Raw genomic sequence first — 27,244 nt, forward strand, 5'->3', positions numbered from 1 at the left:
GGGATTTCATCGACTAAATTAAAAAGTACCCTCGGCTTTAAAAATTGCGTATTATTTTAATCGATTCCATAACAATATCTCTAATTAATATTCATAGAAAATAAATGACAAAACCTTATTTTAAAATCATAATATTCAAAATTTTTTTGTAACCTGTTGGCATTCCGCACCCTAATGTAACTAGATACGTAACTTCGCAACTATAATAATTTTCAATGTTTCTGACCTAATTTAGATTACTAAATTAGATTAGTATAATAACATTACTGTAATGGGCACGCTTTGTAGTACAAGATCAATGCCTGGTGAATATGGTCGACGAAAGGCGTATGTATTAATAACTAATTTCTATCTATCTTTGTTTATCATATTTTACATTGGTAGATTACACCTCCAACCTGGTAGATTAGAATTTCTCTATCTGAATTCTGAATTCTACGCCATTGAACGAGCCATTCTACGATGTCCAAAAATGGCCAATAGAAGGCTGAGAAGTATGGCTTGTTTTACCTTTTCACCTTTTATAATCTTTTACTATTTTAAATCCTTCATTGAATTAGTGTTCAATATACAGTACAAATTGTTACCTTTTTTAAACATTTGAGTATTTGTTAATAGGTTTACATACATTTGGAGCTCTTTATATAAAAGCGGTACCAGAACAGTTCCTTGGGTTATCATCATTATTCAAGAATTTCTCTTCAGTTGTCCCTATCCATGGCCTTCTTCCGCCAAGCACATATTCCCGTATTTCTCATGTCTTCATCGATGTTATCAAGGAACCTTGTTCTGGGTGGTCTTCTTCTTCTCTGGCCAATGGGTCTATCAAGGGGCGTTTTTCTAGCTGGGTCTTTTTGTTCCATCTGCATTACATGCCTTATCCACCTCAGACATCCATAAGTTTGACGATATCTGGTTCCTGGTATATTCTTTAAAGTTCAAAGTTGTATCGTCTTCTCCACATCCATTGTCATTAACTACTCCATAGATTCGCCTTAGTACTTTTCTTTCGAAAGATCCAACATGTTCTCATTACTTTTTGTTAGAGTCCAGGTCACTGAACCATATTTTAGAACTGGGAGTATTATTGTTTTGTAGAATTTTATTTTTGTATTTCTCGATATAATTGTGGATTTAAGGAGAAGATTGAGCCCAAAATAGTATCCGTTGGCCATGTAATTTCTGCGGTAATATTGTTTTCAGTGGTAAGGAGCGCTCCCAGGTATACAAATTCGTTCATTGCTTCAATGACGTCGTTTTCTATAACAAGTGGTCGTAGGATTTGTAGTAGCGTGCTTATTTTTATATATTTCGTTTTGTTGGTGTTTATTATTAAACCCATTTTTGTAGCTGATTCTTTTAATGCTACATAGGCCTCTCGTACAACGTTTTCTGTTCTTCCAACAAAATTAATATCATCAGCATAGGCAAGGATTTGCACTGATTTATTATATATTAAACCAATGGTTGTGATTTGTAACATACATATTACTTTTTCCAGAGCCAGATTGAACAGTATACAGGAGAGACGGTCTCCCTGGCACAGCCCGTTATTTGTTTTAAAAGGTTAAGACAGTTCCCTCTGAACCAACTGATTTGGCATTCCTAGCTCTTTCATTGCTTTGAACATTTCTCTTCTATTCACAGAGTCGTAGGCTGCTTTGTAGTCTATAAATTTTCAGTTCCTCGGCATGCACCTGAATAAATAAGCTTCATACATTTATTTATTTCATCCCTACATAAAGTAAAAATTGTATATCTATGATTCTACTGTCTATATGTAAAAATCGGTTTATTTTTAGTTCCAATTGCTGCCGATGGTGGTCATAGATACAACGATGGTACTTCTTATGTAGGAACATGGAATACGGAAGGAAAACGACAAGGGGAAGGACATTTGCAGCTTCCTGATGGTACTAGATATGATGGAATGTTTGAAAATGGGTTATTCCATGGAATTGGAGTTTTACGGTTTCCTGATGGGGCAAAGTACGTACTTTTTATTATTTTATGGGGCATAATATACGTACTGAAATGCTAAACCCAACTTAACATAAATCACTTGACAGCTGTCAAAATGGCCAACAGTTAAAAAGTGTTACCAACTTACATTTCTACACCTCTAAAAAAAAACACCCTTTAGTAGCAGCTATGGTAGCATGGATGTAGAGATAGTGCAAACACTCCTGACCACGGCGCAGTAGACGAAATTTGGTTTACAATAGAACCTTTCTGCCTTTACGTGAATTTTGACTCAGCCTTCGCGCAGCTCTATGGTCAGGAGTGTTTGCACTATCTTTAGCTTGCTAGCATCTGTATCAAGTGGTTGTTTGGTGTGTGCCAAAATGGGACATTTAAAATAAGGCAAAATTACATATACCGTTAAATTTATAACGATAAATTATTGTTAGGGTACTTTAAATTGTTTTTAATCATCATCACCAGTGGCATTACAGCTCTTTATGAGCCAAAGCTTTCTTCAGAACAATCTTTCATTCGCCCCTGTCTCTGGCAACTCTTCTCCATGCTTTAACCCCGATGGATTTTAGATAATCCTCTATGTTATCTTGATTCCTAAGTTTTGGTCTTCCTTTGGCTCGTCTTCCCACTGGTCCTCTTCTGTCGAAAATTTTTCTGATCGTTGCATCTTCATCTCGCCTAATTACATGTCCTATCCATCGAAGGCGTGCTAATTTAATACATTTTACAACGTCAGTGTCCCCAAAATTTCTGTATAACTCAAAGTTGTAGCGCCTACGCCACAAACCCTGTTCTTGGACTCCTCCATATATTTTCCTTAGAATTTTTCTCCAACGTTTAAGCAATTCTTGGTCGTTCTGTGTAAGTGACCACGTTTCTGACCCTTATGTTAATACTGGCCTTATTAGTGTTTTATATATGGTAATTTTAATTTTTCTGGGTAGTTTTGGGGCCATCTGTTTCCTCAAGCCATAATGGCACTTATTGGCAAGCACTATTCTTCTTTTAATTTCTTCGCTGACATTGTTGTCTTTGGTCAGCAGCGAGCCCAGGTAGACGAAGGTGTCCACGCCTTCCAGTTCCAGATTATCAATTAAGAGTCTAGGTATCTGGTTGCCTGATCTAGTACAATACATATACTTGGTTTTCAATAGGAATTTTTATGTGTATTAAAATAATTATTTCAAGAACTGTCTTAAATTCCAGTCAATTCGTTAGTCAATTGCGTACTAAGAATCGAATTTATTTGAATATTTCTTAATGTAAAACACTTTCGTTCTATAAGAAATAGGAGGTAATTGAATCGAATTATATTTTAGACAATATTGTGATATAAAAATGCAAGTCAATAAAAACCTTAGGTGTATTATTTGGTGACAAATTATCATTTACTAACCATATTAACTGAACTGTTGCTTCATCTTTCAAAACCTTAGGATATTGTGTTAGAAAGTATTCGTAAAACGAATTAGAATGTGGCACCGTAATTTAATTTTCTTAGATTCTATTTACAAAATGCTATTGACCTTTATTTTATACACCAATTTATTTAATTGTAAAAATTTATATATTGTTTCATTTTAAGATACGAAGGAGAGTTCTTCGATGGTTGGTTCCACGGCTATGGCATATTTTGGCGATCAGACGGTATGAAGCACGAGGGGGAATTCAGAGGAGGAAAAATATGGGGCCTTGGTTTGACTACTTTCTCAGATAATACCAACGGGTTCCCGAGAAACGAAGGATTTTTCCACGACTGCCAGATGAAAACGTCTTCGAGATGTCCTCAGGTCATCAAAAAAGCCCAAAGGGTGGCTTTCATGGCTCGAAATCAGTATATAGAAAAGATGAAAGCGTAAAAAGTAAACATTTTTTTGGTGAAGATAATTAATAAAACATTTAATAAATAGTAATTGTTTTACCATTAAATTTTTTATCAATAAATTATAGTAGTTTTTTTATTTACTTTACGTACTTACTTTTCGTATTCACATAGGCTTCTACATTATGTTTTTCTATTACTCTGCTACATGGATGGCTCTTTCATTGGCCAGGGCGAGGACTGTGCAGAGGTGCTGGTTGTCCTGAACCTTCCCGCATGCATATCTTCTTTTTACATGCCTATCATGCCTGTTCTTAATCTGTTTAGAGTACTCCTCCAGTTAGGATATGGCGATTTATATCTTGCCGGGCAACTGGTGAGCAATCTATTTCAAGTAGCTGTTTTTAATGAGCTTGATGATTGGCACATGAAGCTGTGTTTATGCTTCCTTAGTTGATCGAACAATGGATCTGTTGTCTGTTTTTTAGATTCTGCTTCATAATATGGGGGAGCAATGCTAATTAAAGGGTACAGTTTTTTTACACGGATGGGTTTTAGATATGTCGATATTTTTGTGAATCATTAATAATCGTGTCAATCTCGCAGGTATGTGTATGGTTTTAGATTAAAGCTGAGTATTGTGCGGAGGAGAAAAAAAAGGGCCAAGTATAGATTTGAGGAGTTTATGTTTATCTTAAACTTAAAAAAGATAGAACAAGTTATAGTTGAGAGGGTGAAAGTATTTTTTTCTAGATATGGCATATGTGAAGTAATAGCCAAGAGTTTCGAAATAAATTTTTAAAATTTCCACAGGAATATGATTTTAAATTGATAATAATCAGCGGCCCCATTTTTTCAGTCCAACGGATTTGTTGAGGCCGCTGTAAAGATTGAGAAAAAAATTAATAAAAAAAATGATGACATTCATAAAGGTCTTTTAGTTGATAGAACTACCCCCTAGAATGTGGTTTTTCACCCGCCGGAAAAAAGATAAGGTAATTTTTTCCTTTGTTACCAAGTAACTGAAAATGTGAGGGTAGAACTAAGGATAGCAGTGCAAAATAGTTGAATAAAAGACCAGGAACATTGAAGGATCTAACGGTTGGGGAATTTGTCCAAGTAACCGATCTTAGAATTTATGCTAAAGTTGTGAGTCTTTTAGATGAACCTAGATCTTATTTAATAAATAGAATCAAGTTCAGGTCAGGTTTACCGTCGTAATAGGTGGCATTTAATACCAAAACTTTATTAGGTAAATCCCAATCAGTTTTCCCCAATATTACTGTCAACAGAGTCCTTAGGTACTCATAATAATTGTAATTATTTTGAATAAGTTGGAAAGTTGTATACAAAAATTCAAGCCAGATACAAAATGTAATTAGTCCAATCAGACTGTAATAGAGAAAGATAAAAAAAGTGAACTTAAATTTAAGGAATCACTAGAGTATAATAGATCAACATTTCTGTATCTGATTGACCCAAAGAAAGCGTTTGACAGAGTAAGACTCAAAGATGCAATCCATCTTCTATATAATAGAGAAGTTCCCCTAAATATTATTAAAACTAACAAAAACATCTACCAAAACAACAAAATAGACCTAAAAATAGATGGACAACTTACAGAACCTATAGAAATAGGCAGCGGAATAAAACGAGAGGATTCATTGAGCCCCATGCTCTTCAATTTAATCATGGATGAAATCATCAAAAGCGTTAACAAAGGAAGAGGATACAGAATGGTAAAAAAAGGAAATAAAAATACTCTGTTACGCAGACAACGCAATATTGATAGCCCAAGATGAAGACAGTCTACAAAAACTGGTCCACAGATTTAGCATTAGAGCAAAAGAATTTAATATGACAATCTCATCTCAAAAAACTAAAACAATAGTAGTTAGAAAAGAACCAACCATATGTAAAATGGAAATTGAAAAGACCTGGGAATTACACTATCTAGCTATGGAGACCTGGACAAAGAAGTGGGAGATCAAGTACAAAAAGCAATTAGATTGATAGGGTGCCTTAATAATACTATATGGCGAAACAGACACATTAATACTGAGATGAAGTCAATAATTTATAAAGCCAGTGTAAGACCAATAATGACATATGCCTCAGAAACAAGACCCGACACAGCCACAGCGCAAAGGCTACTGGAAACGGCAGAGACGAGACTACTGAGAAAAATTACAGGAAATACGCTGAGAGATCGAAAGAGAAGTGAAGACATTACAAGAAAATGTAATGTACAGTGTATAAATGAATGACAATAAAATAGAAAAAAGAATGGAAAAACCACATAAGCAGAATGTAGGAGACCCGTGTCGTCAAAATAGCAAGAGATAAGTCACCAATCGGCAGAAGAAGTATCGGACGACCGCACAAAAGATGGAGTGACAACCTTCCATAGAGGTATTAATACGCCAATGAACAAGCAGAATTACCTATATAAGAGGAACAAGAAGAAGAAGACCAAAGAGTTGGCTGGCGCTAGATCACTGCCAGTGTCATATGAATCCCAATTTTGTGTCTACACCAAAATTGTCAAAAAATATTGCTAAAATTACTATTTCAGTCATACCCAAACGAGAAATAAGAAAACCTTCTCACGTGAAGGATTATGTGCAACGACTGTAATCTTTAGTACCTGATAGTATCTTCTTTTTCACGTGCCATCTCCGCGACGGAGGTTGGCAATCATCATGGCTATTCTGATCTTAGATTCTGCTGCTCTGAATAGTTCAATTGATGTGCATTCGTACCATTCCCTCAAGTTACGCAACCATGAGATTCTTCTTCTTCCTACACTTCTCTTGCCCTGAATTTTCCCTTGTATAATCAATTGAAGTAGGTTGTATCTCTCATTACGCATAACATGCCCCAGGTATTGCAGCTTTCGTGTCTTGATGGTTTCCAATACTTCCATTCTTTTGTTGATTCTTCTCATGACTTCGTTGTTTGTTACATGCTCGGTCCATGATATCTTCAGGATTCTTCTATACACCCACATTTCAAATGCTTCCAAATTTTTAGCAGTCGACGCGTTAAGTGTCCATGCTTCTATCCCATAAAGCAGAGTCGAGAAAATATAGCACCTTGCCAGCCTAACTCTCAAGTCCAATTTTAGTTCTCTTGCACAAAGTACCTTTCTCATTTTATTGAAGTTTGTACGTGCTTTCTCTATTCGAACTTTGATTTCTTTGGAGTAATCGTTTGTGTGATTAATTATTGTGCCAAGATAGTGGTAGTTTTCAACTTGTTCTAAAGCACTACCGTTAATTGCCAGGCTTTCACCATTATTTTGGGTTTTTGATATCCTCATAAATTTGGTTTTCTTGGTGTTTATTGATAATCCATATTCCTCTCCATACTCAACTATCTTGTTCATTAGCTTTTGGAGGTCTCGGAGGTTGTCTGTTATTATGATAGTATCGTCCGCATATCTAATGTTGTTAATTGGTGTTCCATTGACCTTGATTCCTGCTGTTTCTCCCTCAAGAGCTCTGTTTATTTATGTTCTTCTAAATATAAACCTTTGTTCTTCTGCCTATGCTGTAACAGTATGTACCTATTTTGTTTTGTGGTCAGTATTAGAATTAATTCGAAGGATTCTGCTTATCTCCTATTTTAATTAAGGGTACTTATCAACGATTATAGATTCATATGCACATGCTCATAGACGCATATGCGTCTATTTATATTCGTTGCCTACTTACTGAGTACAGCATAAGGAACATTTGTGTCTATGCTGTGATACTGAGTCTTAAATTTCTAATTTCTGAGCCAAGTGGGATTTTCGTCTAATAGAGTAAAATATGATAATATATAAATATTCTAAGGATAATGGATTTTACGTAAATAGTATGTCAATGACGAGAACAAAATTCTACTTAAATAATTTTTTATTAAAATCTACACTGTTATAAAAATTTAACAATAGTGTCAATATTATATCACAGCTTGATGTATGAATCATACAAACATTGGAAAATTTTCATACTTCCTTGATTTAAATGAATATATTGTAATTTGAATTAGCAATTTAAAAATGCATTTAAACTTTATAATATAAACTTAGCTAGTGCTTGTACTTTTACTCATTTTTAAATAATATATACCTAGATATAATTATTACATTATTTTATACCTAATACATAGAAACTATACGAAAACTGATCTGAAAACTGATGATTATGTTTTTAAAAAAACTTTACTAATAAACTATCAAACTAAATACTACTAAAAGATGATTTTCCTGAAAGATAAAGCATATTTCCACGAATTCCAGTTACTTAATTCTTTGTTAGATCACGTAGGTACTTGTTGAATAATTCTTTGTATTTACCTGACAAACATATTCACTAATATAATTATTGTATAAAATTATTATTCTAAGTATAGAAAAATATGAAAGGACCCCCATGTTTCATCAGTTCTGCTGAAAGTTTTAGCTAATTTTAGCATCTTAATGATTTTTCAATAAAATTGTTTTACTGGATTTGACTTATAGTTTCTTCAAGTATATTTTCAAGGTAGTGTGCGGAAGCTCAGGTTTGAAAACTACTTCTCCATTTTCTTTGTAGTCTGTATATTTCAAGGAATATTTTAACTCAAAATTTAATTTTTCTGATAGTTTTGCTGAATATAAACTTGTGCATGCCATGTCAACGAAATCATATCCTCTTTGTTTCGCCAAATCGCTAAAAAAATTAAATATTAGAATAGAAAGAAACAAGAGTAAAGTAGGTACAGAAAGCATTTATAGGTTTTAAAGTTTTCATTTATGTTATTTATAGGTTCTTATGAATACATGTAATACGAATGGTTTTCATTTAAGGGGGTTATGATCCGTTTTCAAAATTTCAACATACGTTTAAGAATTTTAAGCAAATAAAAGGCGGATTTCGAGCACAGTCGTTATTAAATCTTGCCCATGTACTTTTGCTCCTAGAGCATCTGAAATAAGCCAAGAAACGTTTGTTCAACTAAAGAAAAATTAATTAACTTCGAAAAAACTCGAAGTTGATGGTTGATAAAAAATTTATAATATAACGTTTTAGAATTACTTCGTCAAAATAAGGCAGGAAGTAAGTCTAAACCGTTATGTTACATAAAAATTTTTTATCAACCATCAACTTCGAGTTTTTTTGAAGTTATAGTTTATTTTTATGAACGAGAGAGTAATTAGCATAATTTTAACTGGTAGCTCCGACCACTCCATGGGCGTGCTCAAGATTAATTGAAAAATTACTTTGAATAATTGTAAAAAATAAATGAATTATTTCAGTGTTATAAAGTGTTATGTGTATGTAAACAAAAGTGACCTCTTTTATCACACACTATATTAGAACTGACTGGCCTACATTAAAAAGCGTTTTAAAAAATTCACATTTTTTTTAATTTTTAAAAATTACAAAAGAGAAAAAGAGTTTTTAAAACCGTCTAAGGTATGTTAAATAGATGAATAAAAATATTAATATAAAACTTACAGCTACTTGTTACAAATCCAAATCAGATTCAGAAGATGAACTTTCAGAACCAAGATTTATAATAACTGGCTCGATCATTTTATCAGGAATATTGTCCAGCTTCCACATTTTTTCCTCTTCTTTAATAGTGTGATTTACTGCCTTTTCCCAGTTTTCAGGTTTTACATTATTTACGGCCTCCACAAACAACTGTTTAACATCATGAATTTTAAAAGTGGTATTTTTTCTTGAAACTTCACTCTTTATCTGTGCCCATACCAGTTCAATCGGGTTTAATTCACAATGATATGGTGGGGATCTAAGTACTGTCATTCCACGATTTTTGGCAATTTCATCAATTTCGTATTTTTTAAATTTTTCTTTATGAAGGGCACACAACGAATAAAGTTCCTTTCTTATAGATCCGGGATGGTACGTAATATTTTTTGAACTCAGCCAATTCTGCAAGTCTTTTTTTAACCACTTGGTTGTGGGCAGTCCTTCTATAAGTCTGGAGTGATAACTTGCATTATCCATTACTATTACACAGTTCTTAGGAAGAAGATCTATCATTTGTTCGAACCATTCTTGAAAGACATCAGCGTTCATGTCTTCATGGTAGTCACTGGTACGAGTTGATTCAAAAGTTAATAAACCACCTTCAACAAAACCGTCTGAACTGCCAATGTGTACTATTATCAGCCTGCGTCCCTTTCCTGATGGTGGGTTTAAACCAGTAGATAAGTTATTTACAAAAACTTTATTTTGCAAATAGGCAAAGAATTAAACTTTATTTTGCAAATAGATAAAATAAAACGTTTTATTTTATCTAAAGAATTAAACTTTATTTTGCAAATAGGTAGGTACTTATTAAACTTTTATTGGTTATATATAACCAATAAAATAAACATCTTACATTTCTTGCAAATTCATTAGTACCTGTTAACCTCCATCACTCCGACACTGGCAACCTTATTTAGGGATTACTAACCCTCACAACTACTGTATTCTATTCTGCTCCAACCTTTATACCTGGTGGTCATACTCAATTTAAAATTGTTTTCCTATATACTTCTGTAAACTTGTTGACAAATATCTGTTTTTCATTGAGTCACCCGTATCAACAGTTTAGGGATTTGCATATATAATTTATTGTTTTATTACTCTCTCATACATAAAAATACACTATAGTTAATTTTCTTCAGTTGAAAAAGCGTTTCTTGGCTTATTTCAGATGCCCCTGAAAATTCTCTAGGAGCAAAAGTACTTGGGCAAGATTTAAAAAAAAAACTGTGCTCGATATCTGCCATTAATTTGATCGAAGTTCATTTATTCGAGCATTCAACCTTATATCACTTTATATGTTTAAGAGTTATTTTTTAAAAAATTCTTTAATATAAATAAATTTATAAAATTGTACATTTTAGTATGACAGCTAATTTTTCAAGACGCAAAGAAAGAAAATTTACTTTGCGGTGTTCTTTGCGATTAACTTATAACTGGATCATCCATTGACAAAAAACCAAAAAGATTTCGTTAGTTTATGAGTTTCCTTAGGTCGCAACATCGAGATATTTTCCATTTTATGTTTTTTTTTTCAAATTTTAGAAATAAAAAAAACTTTTTTTAATTTTTCAAAATTTTTTTTGGTAAAATTTAACTAATTTGATGTTTTAAAATTGATTATAACTACAAAATCTTGGGATCTAGTAATTTGTCTATAAAAGAAGTGTGAATAATTTGAGAAGGATCGGTCAAGCAGTTTTTGAGTTACAGTAAACACCGACTCGAAAAAAATTATTTAGAGAAAATGCGTTTAAAAAAAAAGCATATTGTTTTGCTACTAACACTGAATCGTCTATTCCAGGCCCATATAGCGACGTACTTCCTGCTAAAATATCTAGAGCATCATTCTGCAACTGTCTTCGACGAACTCTGCCTTTTTTTGCATCTGCAGCCTTTTGTCCGCTCTTGTAATTCGATTGTTATCTGCTGCGCGTAAAAAAATATGAGAACTTGACCCTATACCATTAAAATTTCTATGTGAGTCATTTCACCTCAACCACTAACCTCACTCACTCACTCACCTCTCTCACTCACGTCACTCACTAAACTCTTTCACTCCTAAATACCTATAAGTCCATCTACTTTGCTCCGATCACTCTGAAATTTTAACTTGGTACACTTGAAGAGTTATACTATCGAATAAAAAAATTAAAAAATATGCAAAAAATACCCTTAAATCTTAATAAGTGTTTCTATATCAGCTTTACACGAAATGTGAACAGGATTGGTACAACTTATTTCATTGAAGCCAACATAACCCATACCATCGGTCAAATTTAGCGTAATTGATGCGAAAGAATCATGAAAAATTGGAAATTTCGATGGATCTTATAATTCCATACATAATGACATCGAGAGGACTTTCGAACGAATATAAAATTTCGATATCCTCCACACACTTTGTTTTAATTAAATTTAAAGGTAGGAAGCGCTTACCGACATACCATTTATAAGGGTACCAAAAATATACGTTGATATAGTTGATTCAAATTATAGTCTAGGCGGGATCTGTTTTGGATTGGACATTTTCCATAGGAAGCTATTTTTTTGCTGGAATCCCTTCAGGATGTGCCCAATATCGATAATCACGATATGCACCAGTCGCAAACCTTGTGCTAAATTTTTTATTTAACAAAATCTGAAAACAATTGAAAATTTCTCATTTTTTTGCTCCTATTATCGTTTATAATTCGGAAAATATTGATCCTAGAGAAAAAATTAAGAAGTTAAAAGTTTCGTTATTCAATTTTACACAATATTTCGTTAGCTAGAAATTGAAAATTTTATGTTTATTGTTGAAAAAATAGCAATAATTGGAAAATAAAGTACAAAAAATGAAGTTAATCCTTTAAATGTTTTCGACTTTCTAAACTTGACTTACAAGCTCCATATTCCGCCTAGAAAAACCTTTTAATATGTTTAAAACGTGTGCTAAATTTTGTTAAGATCGGTCGGATAGATTTTTGCATAATAATTTTGCAATCCAGCCTACTGGAAAAAAATCGCAAATTTTCAAATTTCTAGTAAGCAAAAATAAGGCTCTCAAATAGTTGCAAATTTTTTTACATATAGAGGAAGGCTTAAACTTTCAAACGCTTTTTGTAAAATTCAAATCGGTTCACTAGGAGAGCCTAGAAATTTTTTTAAAGTTTTAAACATTTTTTATATATATTAGGCTTATAAACAAATTGAATAACTTTACGAGCTTTAAACATATCAATTTCAAAATGTATACGCTTAAAGAACATTAAAAGACGCTTCTTAAAAAAAATACATTCGGCTTACTGGTTGCCGAGATACTGAAGGTCAAAGTTTGCATATATTTGCCGTGTAACCATAAGTGATAGAGGGCTCGTTTCTAAACAAATACCCTCGTCTTGTTAAGTACTTTTTATATGAAAAGTTTTACGTAATGCGCTTTATGGCAACATCCATAAAAAAGACAAATAAAAAACCGTTTTCGCGTAAAATGTCGCTCGGAATATATGAGAGGTGGTGGTGGGGGACATTCACTCGAAATGTGAATCGGTGAGTTCAAAATCATAGCGCGCGCTAAAAATTGCATTATCTCGGCTTCTTGTTAACCAATTTTGCTTTTTTTTTGAATCGATGTCTCGGACGACAAGGATTTCAAATATATTTTCAATTACCATTTTTAATTGCAAAATTCGGAAATTTGCAATAAACAATTGTATGTTAAACAAGTAATTGCATTTTTTCTTCATGCATTTTTCTTGAGCTTTCAATTTATACATTCAAGTAAATTGTTACTTTTAGTGAACAAATATGTATTTATAAATTGTTAATAAATAATTTAAATTGTTAAAACAAAAGCGACCGAAAAAAAATTTTTTTTTTTCATAAATATACTTTATTTTGACTCAATCTTCAATAATTTTTTTTAAAGTCTTTTTCTTTTTTTTTGGAAGGACAAGAATCTTCAGGTCTGACCTTGACCCTCAATATCTCGGCAAAAAAGAAAGCCGAATGTATCGTTTTTTTATTAAGAAGCGTCTTTTAATGTTCTTTAAGTGTATAAATTTTGAAATTGTAACATTTAAAGCTCGTAAAGTTATTCAATGTGTTTATAAGCCTAAAAAATGTTTAAAATTTTAAAAAAATTTCTAGGCTCTCCTAGTGAACCTATTTAAATTTTACAAAAAGCGTATGAAAGTTTGAGCCTTCCTCTATATGTAAAAAAATTTGCAACTATTTGAGAGCCTTATGTATTGCTTACTAGAAATCTGAAAATTTGCGATTTTTTTCCAGTAGGCTGGATTGCAAAATTATTATGCAAAAACCTATCTGACCGATCTTAACAAAATTTAGCACATGTTTTAAACATATTAAAAGGTTTTTCTAGGCGGAATATGGAGCTTGTAAGTCAAGTTTAGAAAGTCGAAAACATTTAAAGGATTAACTTCATTTTTTTGTACTTTTTTTTCCAATTATTGCTATTTTTTTAACAATAAACATAACATTTTCAATTTATAGCTAACGAAATATTGTGTAAAATTGAATAACGAAACTTTTAACTTCTTATAATTTTTTCTCTAGGATCAATATTTTCCGAATTATAAACGAAAATATTAGCAAAAAAATGAGAAATTTTCAAATGTTTTCAGATTTTCATAAATAAAAAATTTAGCACAGGGTTTGCGACTGGCGCATATCGTGATTATCGATATTAGGTACATCCTGAAGGGATTCCAGCAAAAAAATAGCTTCCTATGGAAAATGTCCATTATGGTCTAAATTTCTACAGATCCCGCCTAGTCTATTATTCAACTCTTAAAGTAGATAAACCACATCTACGAAGGTTAGAAAACATTCCGTTGCTATCAGTAAAAATGAGATTTAGTTTTAAAAGGTACGTTTTTCTCAATGAAGTCTCATTTAATTCAATATATTTTCTAGAAGAGGACTCTAAAAGAAAAATGACTATGTTATAAATGTTACGATAAAATGTTCTTTTCTCTAAGATTTCTTTAATTGGACGAAAAGTCCTCAAATTAAACAACAAAAATAACGGTTTAAGTGTTGACCGACAAATCTCTATGTGTAAGATAGGAAGTACAATTTTGACCAAACAAGTGCACTAAATTTATTGTCCTCAGATAAAATAAATATTAAGTAGCTTATATTTTTATTATCTTGTTGATAGCTGATTATTCAAGATAAGAAACAATAAAACCTTAACCATTTAGACAAATTAGATATGAACTAATTTCTAAAAAAAAAACACTTCATGTTTATTATCTACTTAAATCCAATCGACTTTAATTGTTAAGTATTAATGAATATATTAATTGAAACAATTTTTCAAATTATTGAATCACAATACTGACTGAGCACTCCTCTTTGGAAATCAATTTTTGAATTATACACCTCTACATCAGATGTTTCAAATCACACTATACATCAGATATACAGTCAAATGACACACATATTTCTTTAATATCCAGTATTAGAGTATTCTAGGATGTCCAATAACTAACACATAACAAAATGGACACCTATTGATTCTTTGCAAGTTGTTGTAAATTAAGCTGTAAATGATGTGTTCCTATGTTTGCCAATAAAAATCGTCCTAAAATATGTTAAAATTTTTTTTATTGTTTAAACAATTTGCACGGTTAATTTAACAATAAATTTATAAACAAAAGACATATTCGAAATGTAAACAAATACTACACACAAATTAAAAACGTAAAAATCTAGTGAAATAGTGATCCAATTTAGCTAGTAATCTACATTTTGGAACACGGTCGAAAGCTTTGGAGAAGTCTAAGTAGATTACATCGACAGGATGCCGATTGTTTAAAGATAATGACCAATCATTTACATAATGAAGTAAGTTTGTGATCGTTGAACGACCTTTAATAAAGCCATGCTGGTGAGGGATGACATTTTCTTGAAGAAGAAACTCAGACATAGCTTCAGAAATAATCGATTCGAGACTGATTAGATGATAGTTATTGCAATCAAGTTTATTTCCATTGTTGAATATAGAAGTAATCGAAGCCAATTTCCAGGACGAGGGAAGAGAACCTTGATTAAAAGAAGCATTCATTATGAGAGATGTAGGGATAGCTACAGATTCTGCACATTGTTTGAGGAAAAAGGAGGTGAGTCCGTCTAATTCAGGTGATGAATAATTGCGTAGTTTCCATAAATAATGTTTAATTGCATCCGGTGTGAAAGATATATTATCAAAAGTTTTAGACAAACGTGGGCACATTATTTGAGGAATAATATCGTTAGGTTCATCTAAAAAAACCCGAGAAAAGAATAACGATAAACATTCCGAAGATTCGTTATTCGAAGAATATAAAGACCCGTCAGCTTTTTGAAGTAATGGTATGAAGACTTGAAGATAAAGATGTGCGAATATACCGATCAAATTTTTTACTATTACCACTTGCAATGATAGATTTTTTAAATTCTGTTCCTAACTTTAGCAACGAATGTTTGACTCGGTTAAAAAAATTGCGGTGGGCGAGAAAATCATCATGGGAACCAATAAGTTTATATGTTCGCCAAAGCTTTCACTTATGTCGAATTAAATAGGTAGCTTAGAGGTTAATCCAAGGTTTTAGTCGATTTCTGTATAGCTGGCGTTCGGTTGTATGATCAGAAATTGTTTGTAATAACAGTATGAAGAAAAGATATATCTAAGAAATACAGACACAGCATTCTATTTATGCTGTGGTACAGAGACTACCGTTGCCATAGCGACCCAGCTTAGGGATGTGATGTTTTTGTGATGCGCTGAGAGGTCCCGCTGAATTCGCTACATGTGTTATGTGTTTGTTCTTGCTTTTGACATAGAAAAACCGAACACATAGAAGCGACACAACGGTCCAAAAGCGTGTACCATTTTTGTATACGCATGCCCGATTCTGGTTGTGTAACTGTCAAAAACACGTGCTTATTCTTTAATTCTGGTTGTTTTCGATAGTCCGTAGGGGTCTATGGTAAATACTCGACACAACAAGTGCATTTGACCATTTATATAATTTATTTATAGTTAAAAGGTTATAGTTATAGTTTATAGTTATAGTTAAATATATAAGTTTATAGTTATAGTTTATAGTTAAAAGTTTAATTTATATTTAAAATGTCTGGATATATTTGTGCGATTCGCGGATGTTCATCTGTGACAGGAAAAGGAATAAGTTTATTTAGATTTCCTAATAATAATAACAGGTAATTACTATTGCTTTGTAATTATTATTAGTTATTACATAATAGTATTGGTTTGACTTTCGAACAGTAAGCCGACGCCGACGTGTCTGTCCGAGCTATAAAAAACAAACTTTGGTCTGCCAAGGGATAGTTCAAAATGAAAACATTAAATTTGGTGTCAGTGCTATTTCTTTTATTGAAAGACGCAAGTCTCCGAAGGCTCAGGTCAAAAAATCAACAGATGGTGGCCCGGCGTCAGTGCGCTCGAAGACAACAATACGAATATAGTATTTTTAGGAAATAAAAATATATAGAGGGTTTTATACACGAGAATATTTTATTTAAGAGCGTAGGCGCAAAATTTCGGGCAAATGTTTTTTAAATGTATTCATTTTTTTTCGAATCCTGAAAAAACTAATATGTATTTTTGAAAAATTTAAACGCAGAATAAAAGACCACATTATTACTGAGGGTCAAAAGTCCCCGAAAACTTCTATAATGTTTATTTTAATAAGTTACAGGGGTGAAAAAAAAAAAGAGAAAATTTTGTGTGATTTTTAATTTCAAATATCTCATTCAAAAAAACTTTTTGTTTATTCTAAGGGACTTTCAGCCCTCGGTAATAATGTAATCTTTCATTCTGTGTTTAAATTTTTCAAAAATATTTGTTAGTTTTCTCAGGATTCCAAAAAAATGTTAAAAAGCATTGGCCCGAAATTTTGCGCCTACGCTCTTAAACGAAACAAAGACATTACTAAAATGCTCAAACTAAAAATTGTTGGAAACATAATTAGACCGATAATTGGGAAAATCTTAAAATTACAATAGAACAAGACTTCAAAATTGCAAAAACATGGTTGCAAATAAACAAACTTACATTAAATTATGAAAAAACTAAATAGATACTCATCTACTTTTTGCTATATACAAAAGTTGTCTGCCAATTTTTAATTCGTTAAATATAAATAAAAAAGATCAAATATATGGATCGAAGTACATAAAATATTTAGGAGTTTTAAATGGGAATTACAAATAAAAAATATTAAAACTTTATTTGTTGCATATCTCAATATTTAGTGACATTTTTGTGACTTAGTCAGGAGAAAACTGTAAATTTATTAAGATTAGATATTGACAAAAGTTAAATATTTCATAACTTACAATATACTTAGAATATACTAATACTCTTATAGTTGTAAGTAATAAAGTATTCTTTATAAATACAGAAAAAGTTCTTTGTTTAAAATTTGTTCTGTTAAAAATTTGTAGTGCCAAAGTGTGGATAGAAGCTTGCAGACGAGAAGATTTGTTATTCAAAATGGATTCACTTTATAATAATTATAGGATTTGTGAACTGCATTTTGAAGATAATGTTATTGTAAAAGGAAATAGAAGAAAAACATTGGCGCATGACGCAGTACCTTCAATGATCTTTGTTATTTATATTTAACGAATTAAAAATTGGCAGACAACTTTTGTATATAGCAAAAAGTAGATGAGTACCTATTTAGTTTTTCATAATTTAATGTAAGTTTGTTTATTTGCAACCATGTTTTTGCAATTTTGAAGTCTTGTTCTGTTGTAATTTTAAGATTTTTAGTAATTTCTTTGTTTCGCTTAAGAGCATAGGCACAAAATTTCGGGCCAATGCTTTTTAAATACAATCATTTTTTTCGAATCCTGAGGAAACTAACAAATATTTTTAAAAAATTGAAACACAGAATGAAAGATTACATTATTACCGAGGGCCGAAAGTCCCTTAGAATAAACAAAAAGTTTTTTTGAATGAGATATTTGAAATTAAAAATCACACTAAATTTTCTCTTTTTTTTCACCCCTGTAACTTATTAAAATAAACATTATAGGTGTTTTCAGGGACTTTCGGCCCTCAGTAATAATGTAGTCTTTCATTTTGTGTTTAAATTTTTCAAAAATACTTATTAGTTTTTTCAGGATTCGAAAAATGTGTTCGGTTTTTCTATGGCATTGCACGCCAAACGGCCTGGCGGACAGCCTTTTTACACTCTACACTTATAGAGGATTTCAGATTGTAGGTAAGTAGGAATTAGAATAAGGATTGAATTACTATAAAGAAAAAATTGAGTTCTGTTGAATTTTAGGTGGTGAAGCGTCGCTTTACTCGCGTCATGAGACGAGTCGTCACTGATCTGTAAAACTATTTACATAAAATAATGTAGTCAATAGCTTGTTATTCAAGATAAAAATTAATTTACAATCACTTAGACAAATCAGATAATAATTCATTTTTAACAAAATACTTCACATTATCGTTTGATTGAATTTAACTCATTTGACCTTTTAAATATTGATGAATCTGTGTACGTTTTTGCCAATGTTAATTAAATGTGTGCATATGACTCCTTTTCTAAAGTTAATTCTCATTTTTTATAGTAGCTTTAGTTAAACTAATTCGTAAACATAAAATTTTTGTTCATAAATTTAGAGTTTATCCAGTATATTAGCTGTACTTAACGTACGCAGTTATTTAATTGATCAAATACGCATTGTACGAGGGTAAAATGAAATATTCTTTCGTGCTTCGTAAAAAATAAATCTTTTTTTTAATAAGCAATATATGTATTTCTGATTACAGTAAGATTAAGTACAATATACTTTTGGAAAAACGAATCCGTATCAACAAAGAACGAAAAATTAGAAATTTCAGGGTCAGAAAAACTTATTCGATAGATAAGAACTATAGATAGATATTTCTCGTTTTAAAAGATAAATTTTCTCTATTGTTTCGTTCATTTAAGTAATATAAATTGTAACATAGTGTATTAGTGAATCGCTTATTTAATTAAGTCCGAATAAGGATTTGTTATTTTACATTTTAGCTCTGGTGCTTAGTACTTTGGTAGCAGTTTTCCCAATCGAAGAAAAAATATTTTAACCCTTCTTATATGTGTGAGATTAGACTAAAGGATCCGCATAGGAGTGTTGCATATTTTGTTGTCCCTTGTCACATAGGTCTTCTTCTGATGGCGCTACAACCCTTTGTTAGTCTTGGTCTGCTTAACAATGTTCTTCCATTCTGCCCTGTCGGATACTTTTCTTCGCCACTGCCTGATGTTCATGGTTTTAAGATCCCTCTCTACGTCGTCTATCCATCTTTTACGGGGCCTTCCTCTTGTTCTGTTTCCTTGGGGCTTCCATCTCTGGACTACTTTTACAGCTCGATTATCTGGCATTCTTTCTAGGTGACCAAGCCAGTTTAGTCTTTGTGACTTTACAAATCTGACAATATCTGCGCCCTGCATTAGTTCATCCAGCTCGTGGTTCATTTTAATTCTCCACGAACTATCGCTGCATTGGGTTGGTCCAAATCTTCCTTAGTATTTTGCGCTCAAATATTCTCATCTTGTCACATAGGTATTGTAAAGAAATTTTGATAAAACAATATTAATATATTCTTGGTAATAGCTGTTTATTCAAGATAAGAAACAACACGATCTTAATCACTTAAGCAAATTATAGATAGGAGTTGATTTCTAAAAAGAAAACTATTTACAACCTTGTCCAATTGAATTTAACACACTTGATCTTTTAAAAATTGATGAACTTACTAAACTGAAGTAAAAAATAATTATAAGCTATTCTAAGAACTCTTTTAATACCTATTTGTATGATTTTTTGATAACGTTAAAGCTAAAACCATGTTGTCATGTGACATTTTAATTGCCAACCCAAAAATTGCCAAGTGGAATATTAGGGAGTTTTTGTAACTACCTAACGTAACGTATCTCCCTATACGTAAAGAACTAACGTATCGAAGAAGATGAACGTTAAATTGAGAGTTTTTGTTCTGCACGTAACGTAACGATGGTGTTGCCCTCACCGAATGAGTGATTAACTAATAAATTGTCAGTGCCAGTCTTTGTCATTTAACCCTATTTTTGATATTCAAAATAAATAACAAATATTTTTTTGGAACAATTTTTAATTTTTGAGATGGACGCGATATTAAATGTAGGTGCCTTTATTGATGATGAAGAAGACGAAGACATAGAAGATGCCCTTCTTCTCCACATCTTGCACGACTATAGGGCCGCTTTAATTTTGATACCATTAAAAATATTTTCGCTTTTGAATTAAATTCCACCTTTCTGGATGGTCGTAAGGGTTCTTGCTTACGACTTCCTTCAATAAGAACAAATCATCTTCATTGCTGAAGTGAAGTCGTTTTCTACTGCTTTCCAATATGTATAAAAATCAAAACAAATATACGTAACCACAAATGTAAAAATACACGTACCACGTGTGCTTTTGAAACGTGGATGTTGAAATTTTGGTAATCGGGTAAGATTCTCTTGCGCATTCGGTTACCTTCGGCTCGATAGGGATGCGTATGAACGTAACGTACCAGCCCGTTATGTTAGGTAATACGTATCTAGATACCATCGAGTTAGAATCTATGGAGAAGCTATGAGCATATTAACGTATGTACTAAAAACGGCGTAGGTAGGCGTGGCTAACTGTGATATCAATATGGCGGTGGGATCATGGCCGGACTCAATAATATTAAAACTACTATAAAAATATGACTAGTTATTCAGAAGATTTAATCATAATCTAAAAAAGTGCAATACATTTTTTATAAACTATGATTTATTTATCCCGCGGTAAACACTAAAAATACGATATATTATACATACATATACATACAAGATAAATTAATACAGTCAAATACTATTAATTTATTCTCTGAAGTACGGGCCATTACTTTGTTTACATATTTGTATTCTAACCTGTAGAACGTTATTCCTGAAGATTTTTTATTAACATTGCTTCTGCCACTGCAACTACGTTGAGAATAAGAAACCATTATTATGCACTATCACAATATATTATAACAGTTTCTATAAAAGTAATTTAAAACTAAAAATATTCGAAAAACAACCAACGTAAATAAACATAATCTAGATTCTAACTCGATGCTAGATACGTTAGTTCAACCACAGTTTAACCACAAAGTGGTTACACAAAAGTTCTTTTTTATACTATGGTTCAACCATTAATGCGCATGCTTATATGTCAAAAAGATACGTTACGTATACGTATTTGTTTGCACAAAAACTCTTTATTAAATAAACTAAGATAGGTTCCTTATTGTATACGATATACGAAAAAACGCCTCCCTATGACGATTTCTTTAAAGATACCTAAGTTCATTTTTATTAATTACAAATAGTCATTACGGCTCTCACTTCTAATAAACTTTTTGACGACGTCTTTAAATAAACCTAACTGCTTTTTTATAAATTACAAATATTTATTATTAATTATGACACTCCTTCTTAATAAACTTTTTGTTTGAAAGTTAACATGTGAATTACGCTAGAAAGTACGAAAGAACGAGAAGCCAGAGTAAGATATCGAGAAGCCAGAGTAAGATATTAGCAATTTGGATATTAGCAACAGTGTTGAAAACAGACGTTCAATTTTGTCATGTGCAGATATATTTGATATATTTCTAGTGAGAGTCAGTAACTCAGTAAGAGGCTTTACTTCATTCTCCAGCTTCAGATTTTTGTCATTCAGGTGAGGATGCAATCTCTCTCTAAATTTCTCCTTCTGGTAAATTTCATGATTTTTGACTTCCGTTTGCCTGTTACATTACTTCTTTTCTAATTAACTGGTGAACGTATATATTCAAATTAATTGTATATACAGTCCATCTAATTTACAAACCGTTGCACGTCATCGGCTTCATAGCCCGTGACGTCACATGATACCAACACGAAATATTTAGGTGGTAGGTGTGTTCTTTTTTAGAATCACTTTGCCGAGTACACTGGCATTACAGCCATTACAGACATATTTTATTATACACGCGTAGAACTAATATTTAAAGATTTCTATTAATGTTAACTTAAAGAAATAGACAACAATATGTTTCATTTAATTTGTATAAATGCATTATAAAGCGTTTTTATGAAGAACATTTGTTCGGAACACACTGTAACTGTAATCGAACGAAGGTGAAATTTTGGCACAAATTGGTAACACTTATTTGACAGTTGCGGTGTTGACACTTTTTGTACTTTATTATTTTAAATTTTAAAGTGAATACCTCTTGGTTTATATTTTTACCCATTTAATAAAATCTGTTCTTTTTAGAACAAAATGATTGTGTTTTATTTCAAAAATGTCACGTAAGAATTTAAATAGTTGTTGTAAAGAGTATAATAATAATTATGTGACCTATTTGATTTAAAATGGATTCAGGATTTGTTTATACTTTGGCAACTATGTCAACTTCGATCTCTGACGTAGATAATGACGTACAACGGTTTGTAAATTAGATGGACTGTACTCTCTAAGTGTAAAAAACTGACTTAACGTAGACAAACAATTTATTTTTCTGTTTATGCTCGCTAAGCTAATATTCAAAGATATATTTACTATAAGATGGGTTATAGAACCCAACCGATAAAGAGAAACTACTCTACATAGGCTAACTAACCACAGAACAGTGTCAGTATAATCCAAGGAATTCAGAAATACAAGCGTTATTCTTAAAAGAAACATATAATAAAAGTTAAGTAGATAGATAATCTTAGATATATAGATAGATTTAAATAATAGATAGATTTTCTTATTTATTGCATGGAGAGGGTAATAAATACAAGAATCAGAGAGATCATGAAGGTAAGACACAAAAGTAAAGGGATTATGCCAATACGGCGTATTTCTTGATGTAAAATCTCATAAGAAAACGCATTATTGGTTCAGAGTGTAGTGTGAGGGGTCGTTGGAAAGAGTGTAGTTCAAGAAGTAAATGATGAAGGGTTTGAGGCTAGAAGATGGATTTCGGATACAAAGATGTGCGAGGTTACATATGATATGATTTAACGAATACATTGAATTGATACATAAAAGTTAAATATGTTAATATATACAAAATAATGTAAATATACTTACCATGCTTTTTGTAATAATTCTGCAGCTATCCCTCTTCCCGTAAAATCTTTGCGCACTGATATTACTTGTACTGAAATGCCTTTGGTACTATTTGGATATATTTCAAATGGATCACATTGTTTCTCAGCATAGTCCAACAATCGAACTAATTTATTATACTTTTCGTTTTGACAGTCAAATGTTAGCTGTTCGCCTTTTTCCATTGGTCCACTCAAGCATAAACCTAAGAAATAGTTAATAATTGACTTAGTTACAAGGGAGGGAGTATTAGCAAGAGAAATAATAGTAATTAAATATTTTTAAGATAAAAAGTTCCTTAAATGTCACACTGGTTACTTCTTAATAATATGTGAATATTTCAACGCAAGATAGGAGGCACTGAGCCCTTATGCAATCCAATTTCACTTGAAATTTATCAGTCTTTTTCACACGATTGCTCTTTATAGCTCAGTTAATTTAACTTGATTTTTATCAAACTTTTCGTTTACCAACCTATCAAGTATACGTTACAAGTACTTCCTTAGATTCTGCTTTAGCTTTGCCACTGATCCTTCCTTTTATCGATATTAAGGTTTTAAAGAGATTTGTGTCTATTTTCTTGCCACTTTTATACAGTTTCCTCTTGTCCCTTAATTTTTCTTAAACCTTGTTTGACCAGCACTATCTTTATTCTCAAACTTCTTTCCTAATTAAATTATTTTTAGATTACAGCTTATCTCTTCTACTATTTTTACCCTGAAGAAACGTCCTTTTCATATATAAACGTCCACCATTTGATGTTTGTAGACGTTTTCGATAATGTTTATCACAACTCTTAGATTGCAGCCCTTTCATTCACGTTTATCTTCTTTTTAAATCAACAAAAAAATATATACACAAGGAAACAACAAGAAAAAATACTTTTTGTTGAATGGAAATCTTTGGATCAACCTGGTTTCACGTGGAATTGATAGGAAAACCTTTGTTGCAAAATTTGAATAAATAATTTAAAAAAAGAGATGTATTTATGCTAATAAAATTACCACAAAGTCACTATCTACAAAAATATGACAGATTCTGTGGGATAGATATATGTATTACAAAACTTACCTACGATTTGGTCATTATGAACTGCTACCAAATTTATCCCAGTCGGAATATGTCCCACTGTGAACTCTTCTAAGGTTTCACAAGTTGGATTGTCTTCAGTGATTAATTCTAAAAATGAATTTAAAGGTTCGTCTTTGAAAAAACTAGCCCTCAAATAATCCACAATAGCGTCCCTATCTGCTATGGTTACCTCTCTTATTTTATAAGATTTGTCTGTTGGGGAAGTCATAATCTTTTAGGTATAAGCTACAATTAAACGAAAATGTTATCAGTATATGTATATAGTATGTACACAATTACCGAAATTACCTGATGTTATAGTTCCTGAGAGGTTTACGAAAAATATAAAAACAACAAAATGAAGTAAAAAGATGGTGAACAAGGCTATAAATCATGTGTAAGCCAAATGTTTTGCCAATAGTAGTGTTACGCATAATGGACGTAGACTAGAAATCTTTTCACGATAGATTAACCTTTATTTTGGGATCTATTTCTAATCAGGTGTGTTGATAAGATGTCTAGAGTGTTGGAAGATGGCAGAAGAGGAAGTTTTAAAGATGGATGTTTGCATTTTGACCGAACGATTATGAAGATACCGAAGATTGAACAGACACTTTGTTTATTAAGAACGAATTAAGACAAAAAGGACAAAGTCAAATTATATTTATTTAATATTCTTTAGACGGAGTCCGGTTCTGGAAATTGTACTAGTTCTACGTGTGTAGAAGAGAACTAAAAAAGACAAATAGAAGAGGAAGTGAAAGTGAAGAGATTTTTAAAAAAAGAAATTAACAAAGAGGTTGAGTACACCGAGGAAAAACAGCCCCCAAAATGAGGATATTATGCTTAAAATGATGTATGAATTTTTGGCAAAAGATGACGATTTAACGTATGGTCCTAAAGTTTTGGGAAAAATTTCACCTGGTCTGATTGAGAACCAAAATGCATTTAACAAAGAAGGCCATGGAATTGAAATATCATCAGTTATTGACATTTAATAAACAAAGCAGAATATTTTGGTTTGTGCTCTGCAAAATGTCTTATAAAATTGATATTCGTCGAGGTGTTTATAATATGGTTGGGCGAATGTCGAAACGAGATATTGTTAATATTTATCGAGATCAAAACATAAGCAAATCGACAATTTATCGCACAATCAGAGAATGTGAAGAAGGGATACCATGTGTTAACTTGCGTAAAAGTGGCCGACCGCGGATTTTGAACCATATAAGAGAGGCAAGACTAATTGAAGCAGCTAAGAACAAAATTGGGGTCTCACAGCGAAAACTGGCCAGAAGATTTCATGTTTAAAAGACTACAGTATACAGGACCCTATCGAGTAACAATATTATCTACCGGAAAAGAAGGAAAGCTCCAAAATACACAGAGGATCAATTAGAGAGAATTCCGAGATGTTGCCGCGCGTTAAGGCGAGTGCATTTCGTCAACAAGTCGAAACTTTACTTTACCTTTGTACCGAAAGCAGACAATCCCCCCAACCCACCTCAGGCTCATCCAATTGAAGAGTTCTGGGCAATATTAAGTCAGAAAGTCTATAATAACGGATGGGAAGCACAAAATTAGGAACAGTTAAGACGCCGCATATATACAAAAATTAGAGAAATTGACGCCGAGGTCGTCCAAAGGATGATGCAACGTGTCAGGGGAATTATTAGGCAAATCGAAAATAATGGTCCCTTGTCTGTCATTTGAATTAATTATGTCTGTCTGTCATAGTTAAGTTAAATTGTTGAATAATTTAATAAAAATATAAGATTATTGTGGTCAGAGTTATATGCTTTTGAAATTTTTCCCAAAACTTTAGGACCATACGTGAGGGACTTGATGAGGCAAATAAGAGAATCAAGCAGCTGGAGAACGACAAAAGAAAGAGAATATAATTATTAAAAGCTTAGATTTAAAAACTAATGATGGGAGAATAGCGTATATGAAACTAAAAGTTGATGAAAAGAAATTAAAGTGGAATAAAAATAGAGGAATTTTGGAAGACATGGGCAGTGCAACAAATAGAAATGATACAAAAAACTAAAAGAAGCACCACAGTGTGGGCAAATATAGACGGAAAAGAAAAAGAATAAGGACACGACTATGAGACTGAACGAGGCAAATGCCAAACAAGATAATGATAAAGAGGGGCAAATAAAAAAAGGATATAAATTTAGGGAAACTTAAAGCATCATGAATCATGAATCAATACGAACTGATATTTCTTGCTTTCCAGGAAACAAAACATACGACAACCGGAATATCAGAAGTAAAAGCCCAAAGATCACGTTGGATAAGACATGGTTATAGTATGCCGACAAACACACATACTTACAACAAAAAGTATTAACAGAAGAAGCGGGCGGAAAACGAAGACGAAAAAGGCCAAAATTAGACAAATAAAATTAAAAATCTCTATTTATTTATCGAAAAATATGTAATTGATATGTTTTATTTGTTTAGCATACGTACCTGGTTGATTTAATTTACAATAAATAACAGCGCGAAACTCACGGTCAACGGGTTCAGATTTAAACTAAACAGATAATACAAAATGCCGCGTTATTATTAGCTATCTATCAATGATTTAACCATACGCAACACGTATTTTTATCAGACGTCTGATAAATATATACATCTAACTATTACAGAAAGCATGTATGGGGAAGACCTGTACTGT

At 32.0% G+C, this 27,244-nt stretch overlaps 2 protein-coding genes across 2 annotated transcripts; one reads left to right on the forward strand and one right to left on the reverse strand.

The window, feature by feature from the left end:
- The first annotated feature begins 55 nt into the window (after nucleotides 1–55).
- LOC140438107 (MORN repeat-containing protein 4 homolog) lies at nucleotides 56–3,941 on the forward strand. Its single transcript, XM_072527821.1, has 3 exons — nucleotides 56–327; nucleotides 1,803–1,989; nucleotides 3,566–3,941. The coding sequence occupies exons 1-3, from the start codon at nucleotides 312–314 to the stop codon at nucleotides 3,837–3,839; spliced, it is 477 nt and encodes a 158-aa protein (XP_072383922.1). The 5' UTR covers nucleotides 56–311; the 3' UTR covers nucleotides 3,840–3,941.
- A 3,776-nt stretch (nucleotides 3,942–7,717) lies between these two features.
- On the reverse strand, nucleotides 7,718–27,230 carry LOC140439124 (arylalkylamine N-acetyltransferase 1-like). The gene is made up of 4 exons (XM_072528827.1): nucleotides 27,037–27,230; nucleotides 24,559–24,804; nucleotides 23,470–23,692; nucleotides 7,718–8,502 (listed from the first exon to the last, which is right to left on the reverse strand). The coding sequence occupies exons 2-4, from the start codon at nucleotides 24,785–24,787 to the stop codon at nucleotides 8,307–8,309; spliced, it is 648 nt and encodes a 215-aa protein (XP_072384928.1). The 5' UTR covers nucleotides 24,788–24,804; nucleotides 27,037–27,230; the 3' UTR covers nucleotides 7,718–8,306.
- Between the last annotated feature and the right edge of the window lie 14 nt (nucleotides 27,231–27,244).

This window comes from Diabrotica undecimpunctata, chromosome 4 (assembly GCF_040954645.1).
Source record: "Diabrotica undecimpunctata isolate CICGRU chromosome 4, icDiaUnde3, whole genome shotgun sequence".
NCBI classification, from domain to species: domain Eukaryota; kingdom Metazoa; phylum Arthropoda; class Insecta; order Coleoptera; family Chrysomelidae; genus Diabrotica; species Diabrotica undecimpunctata.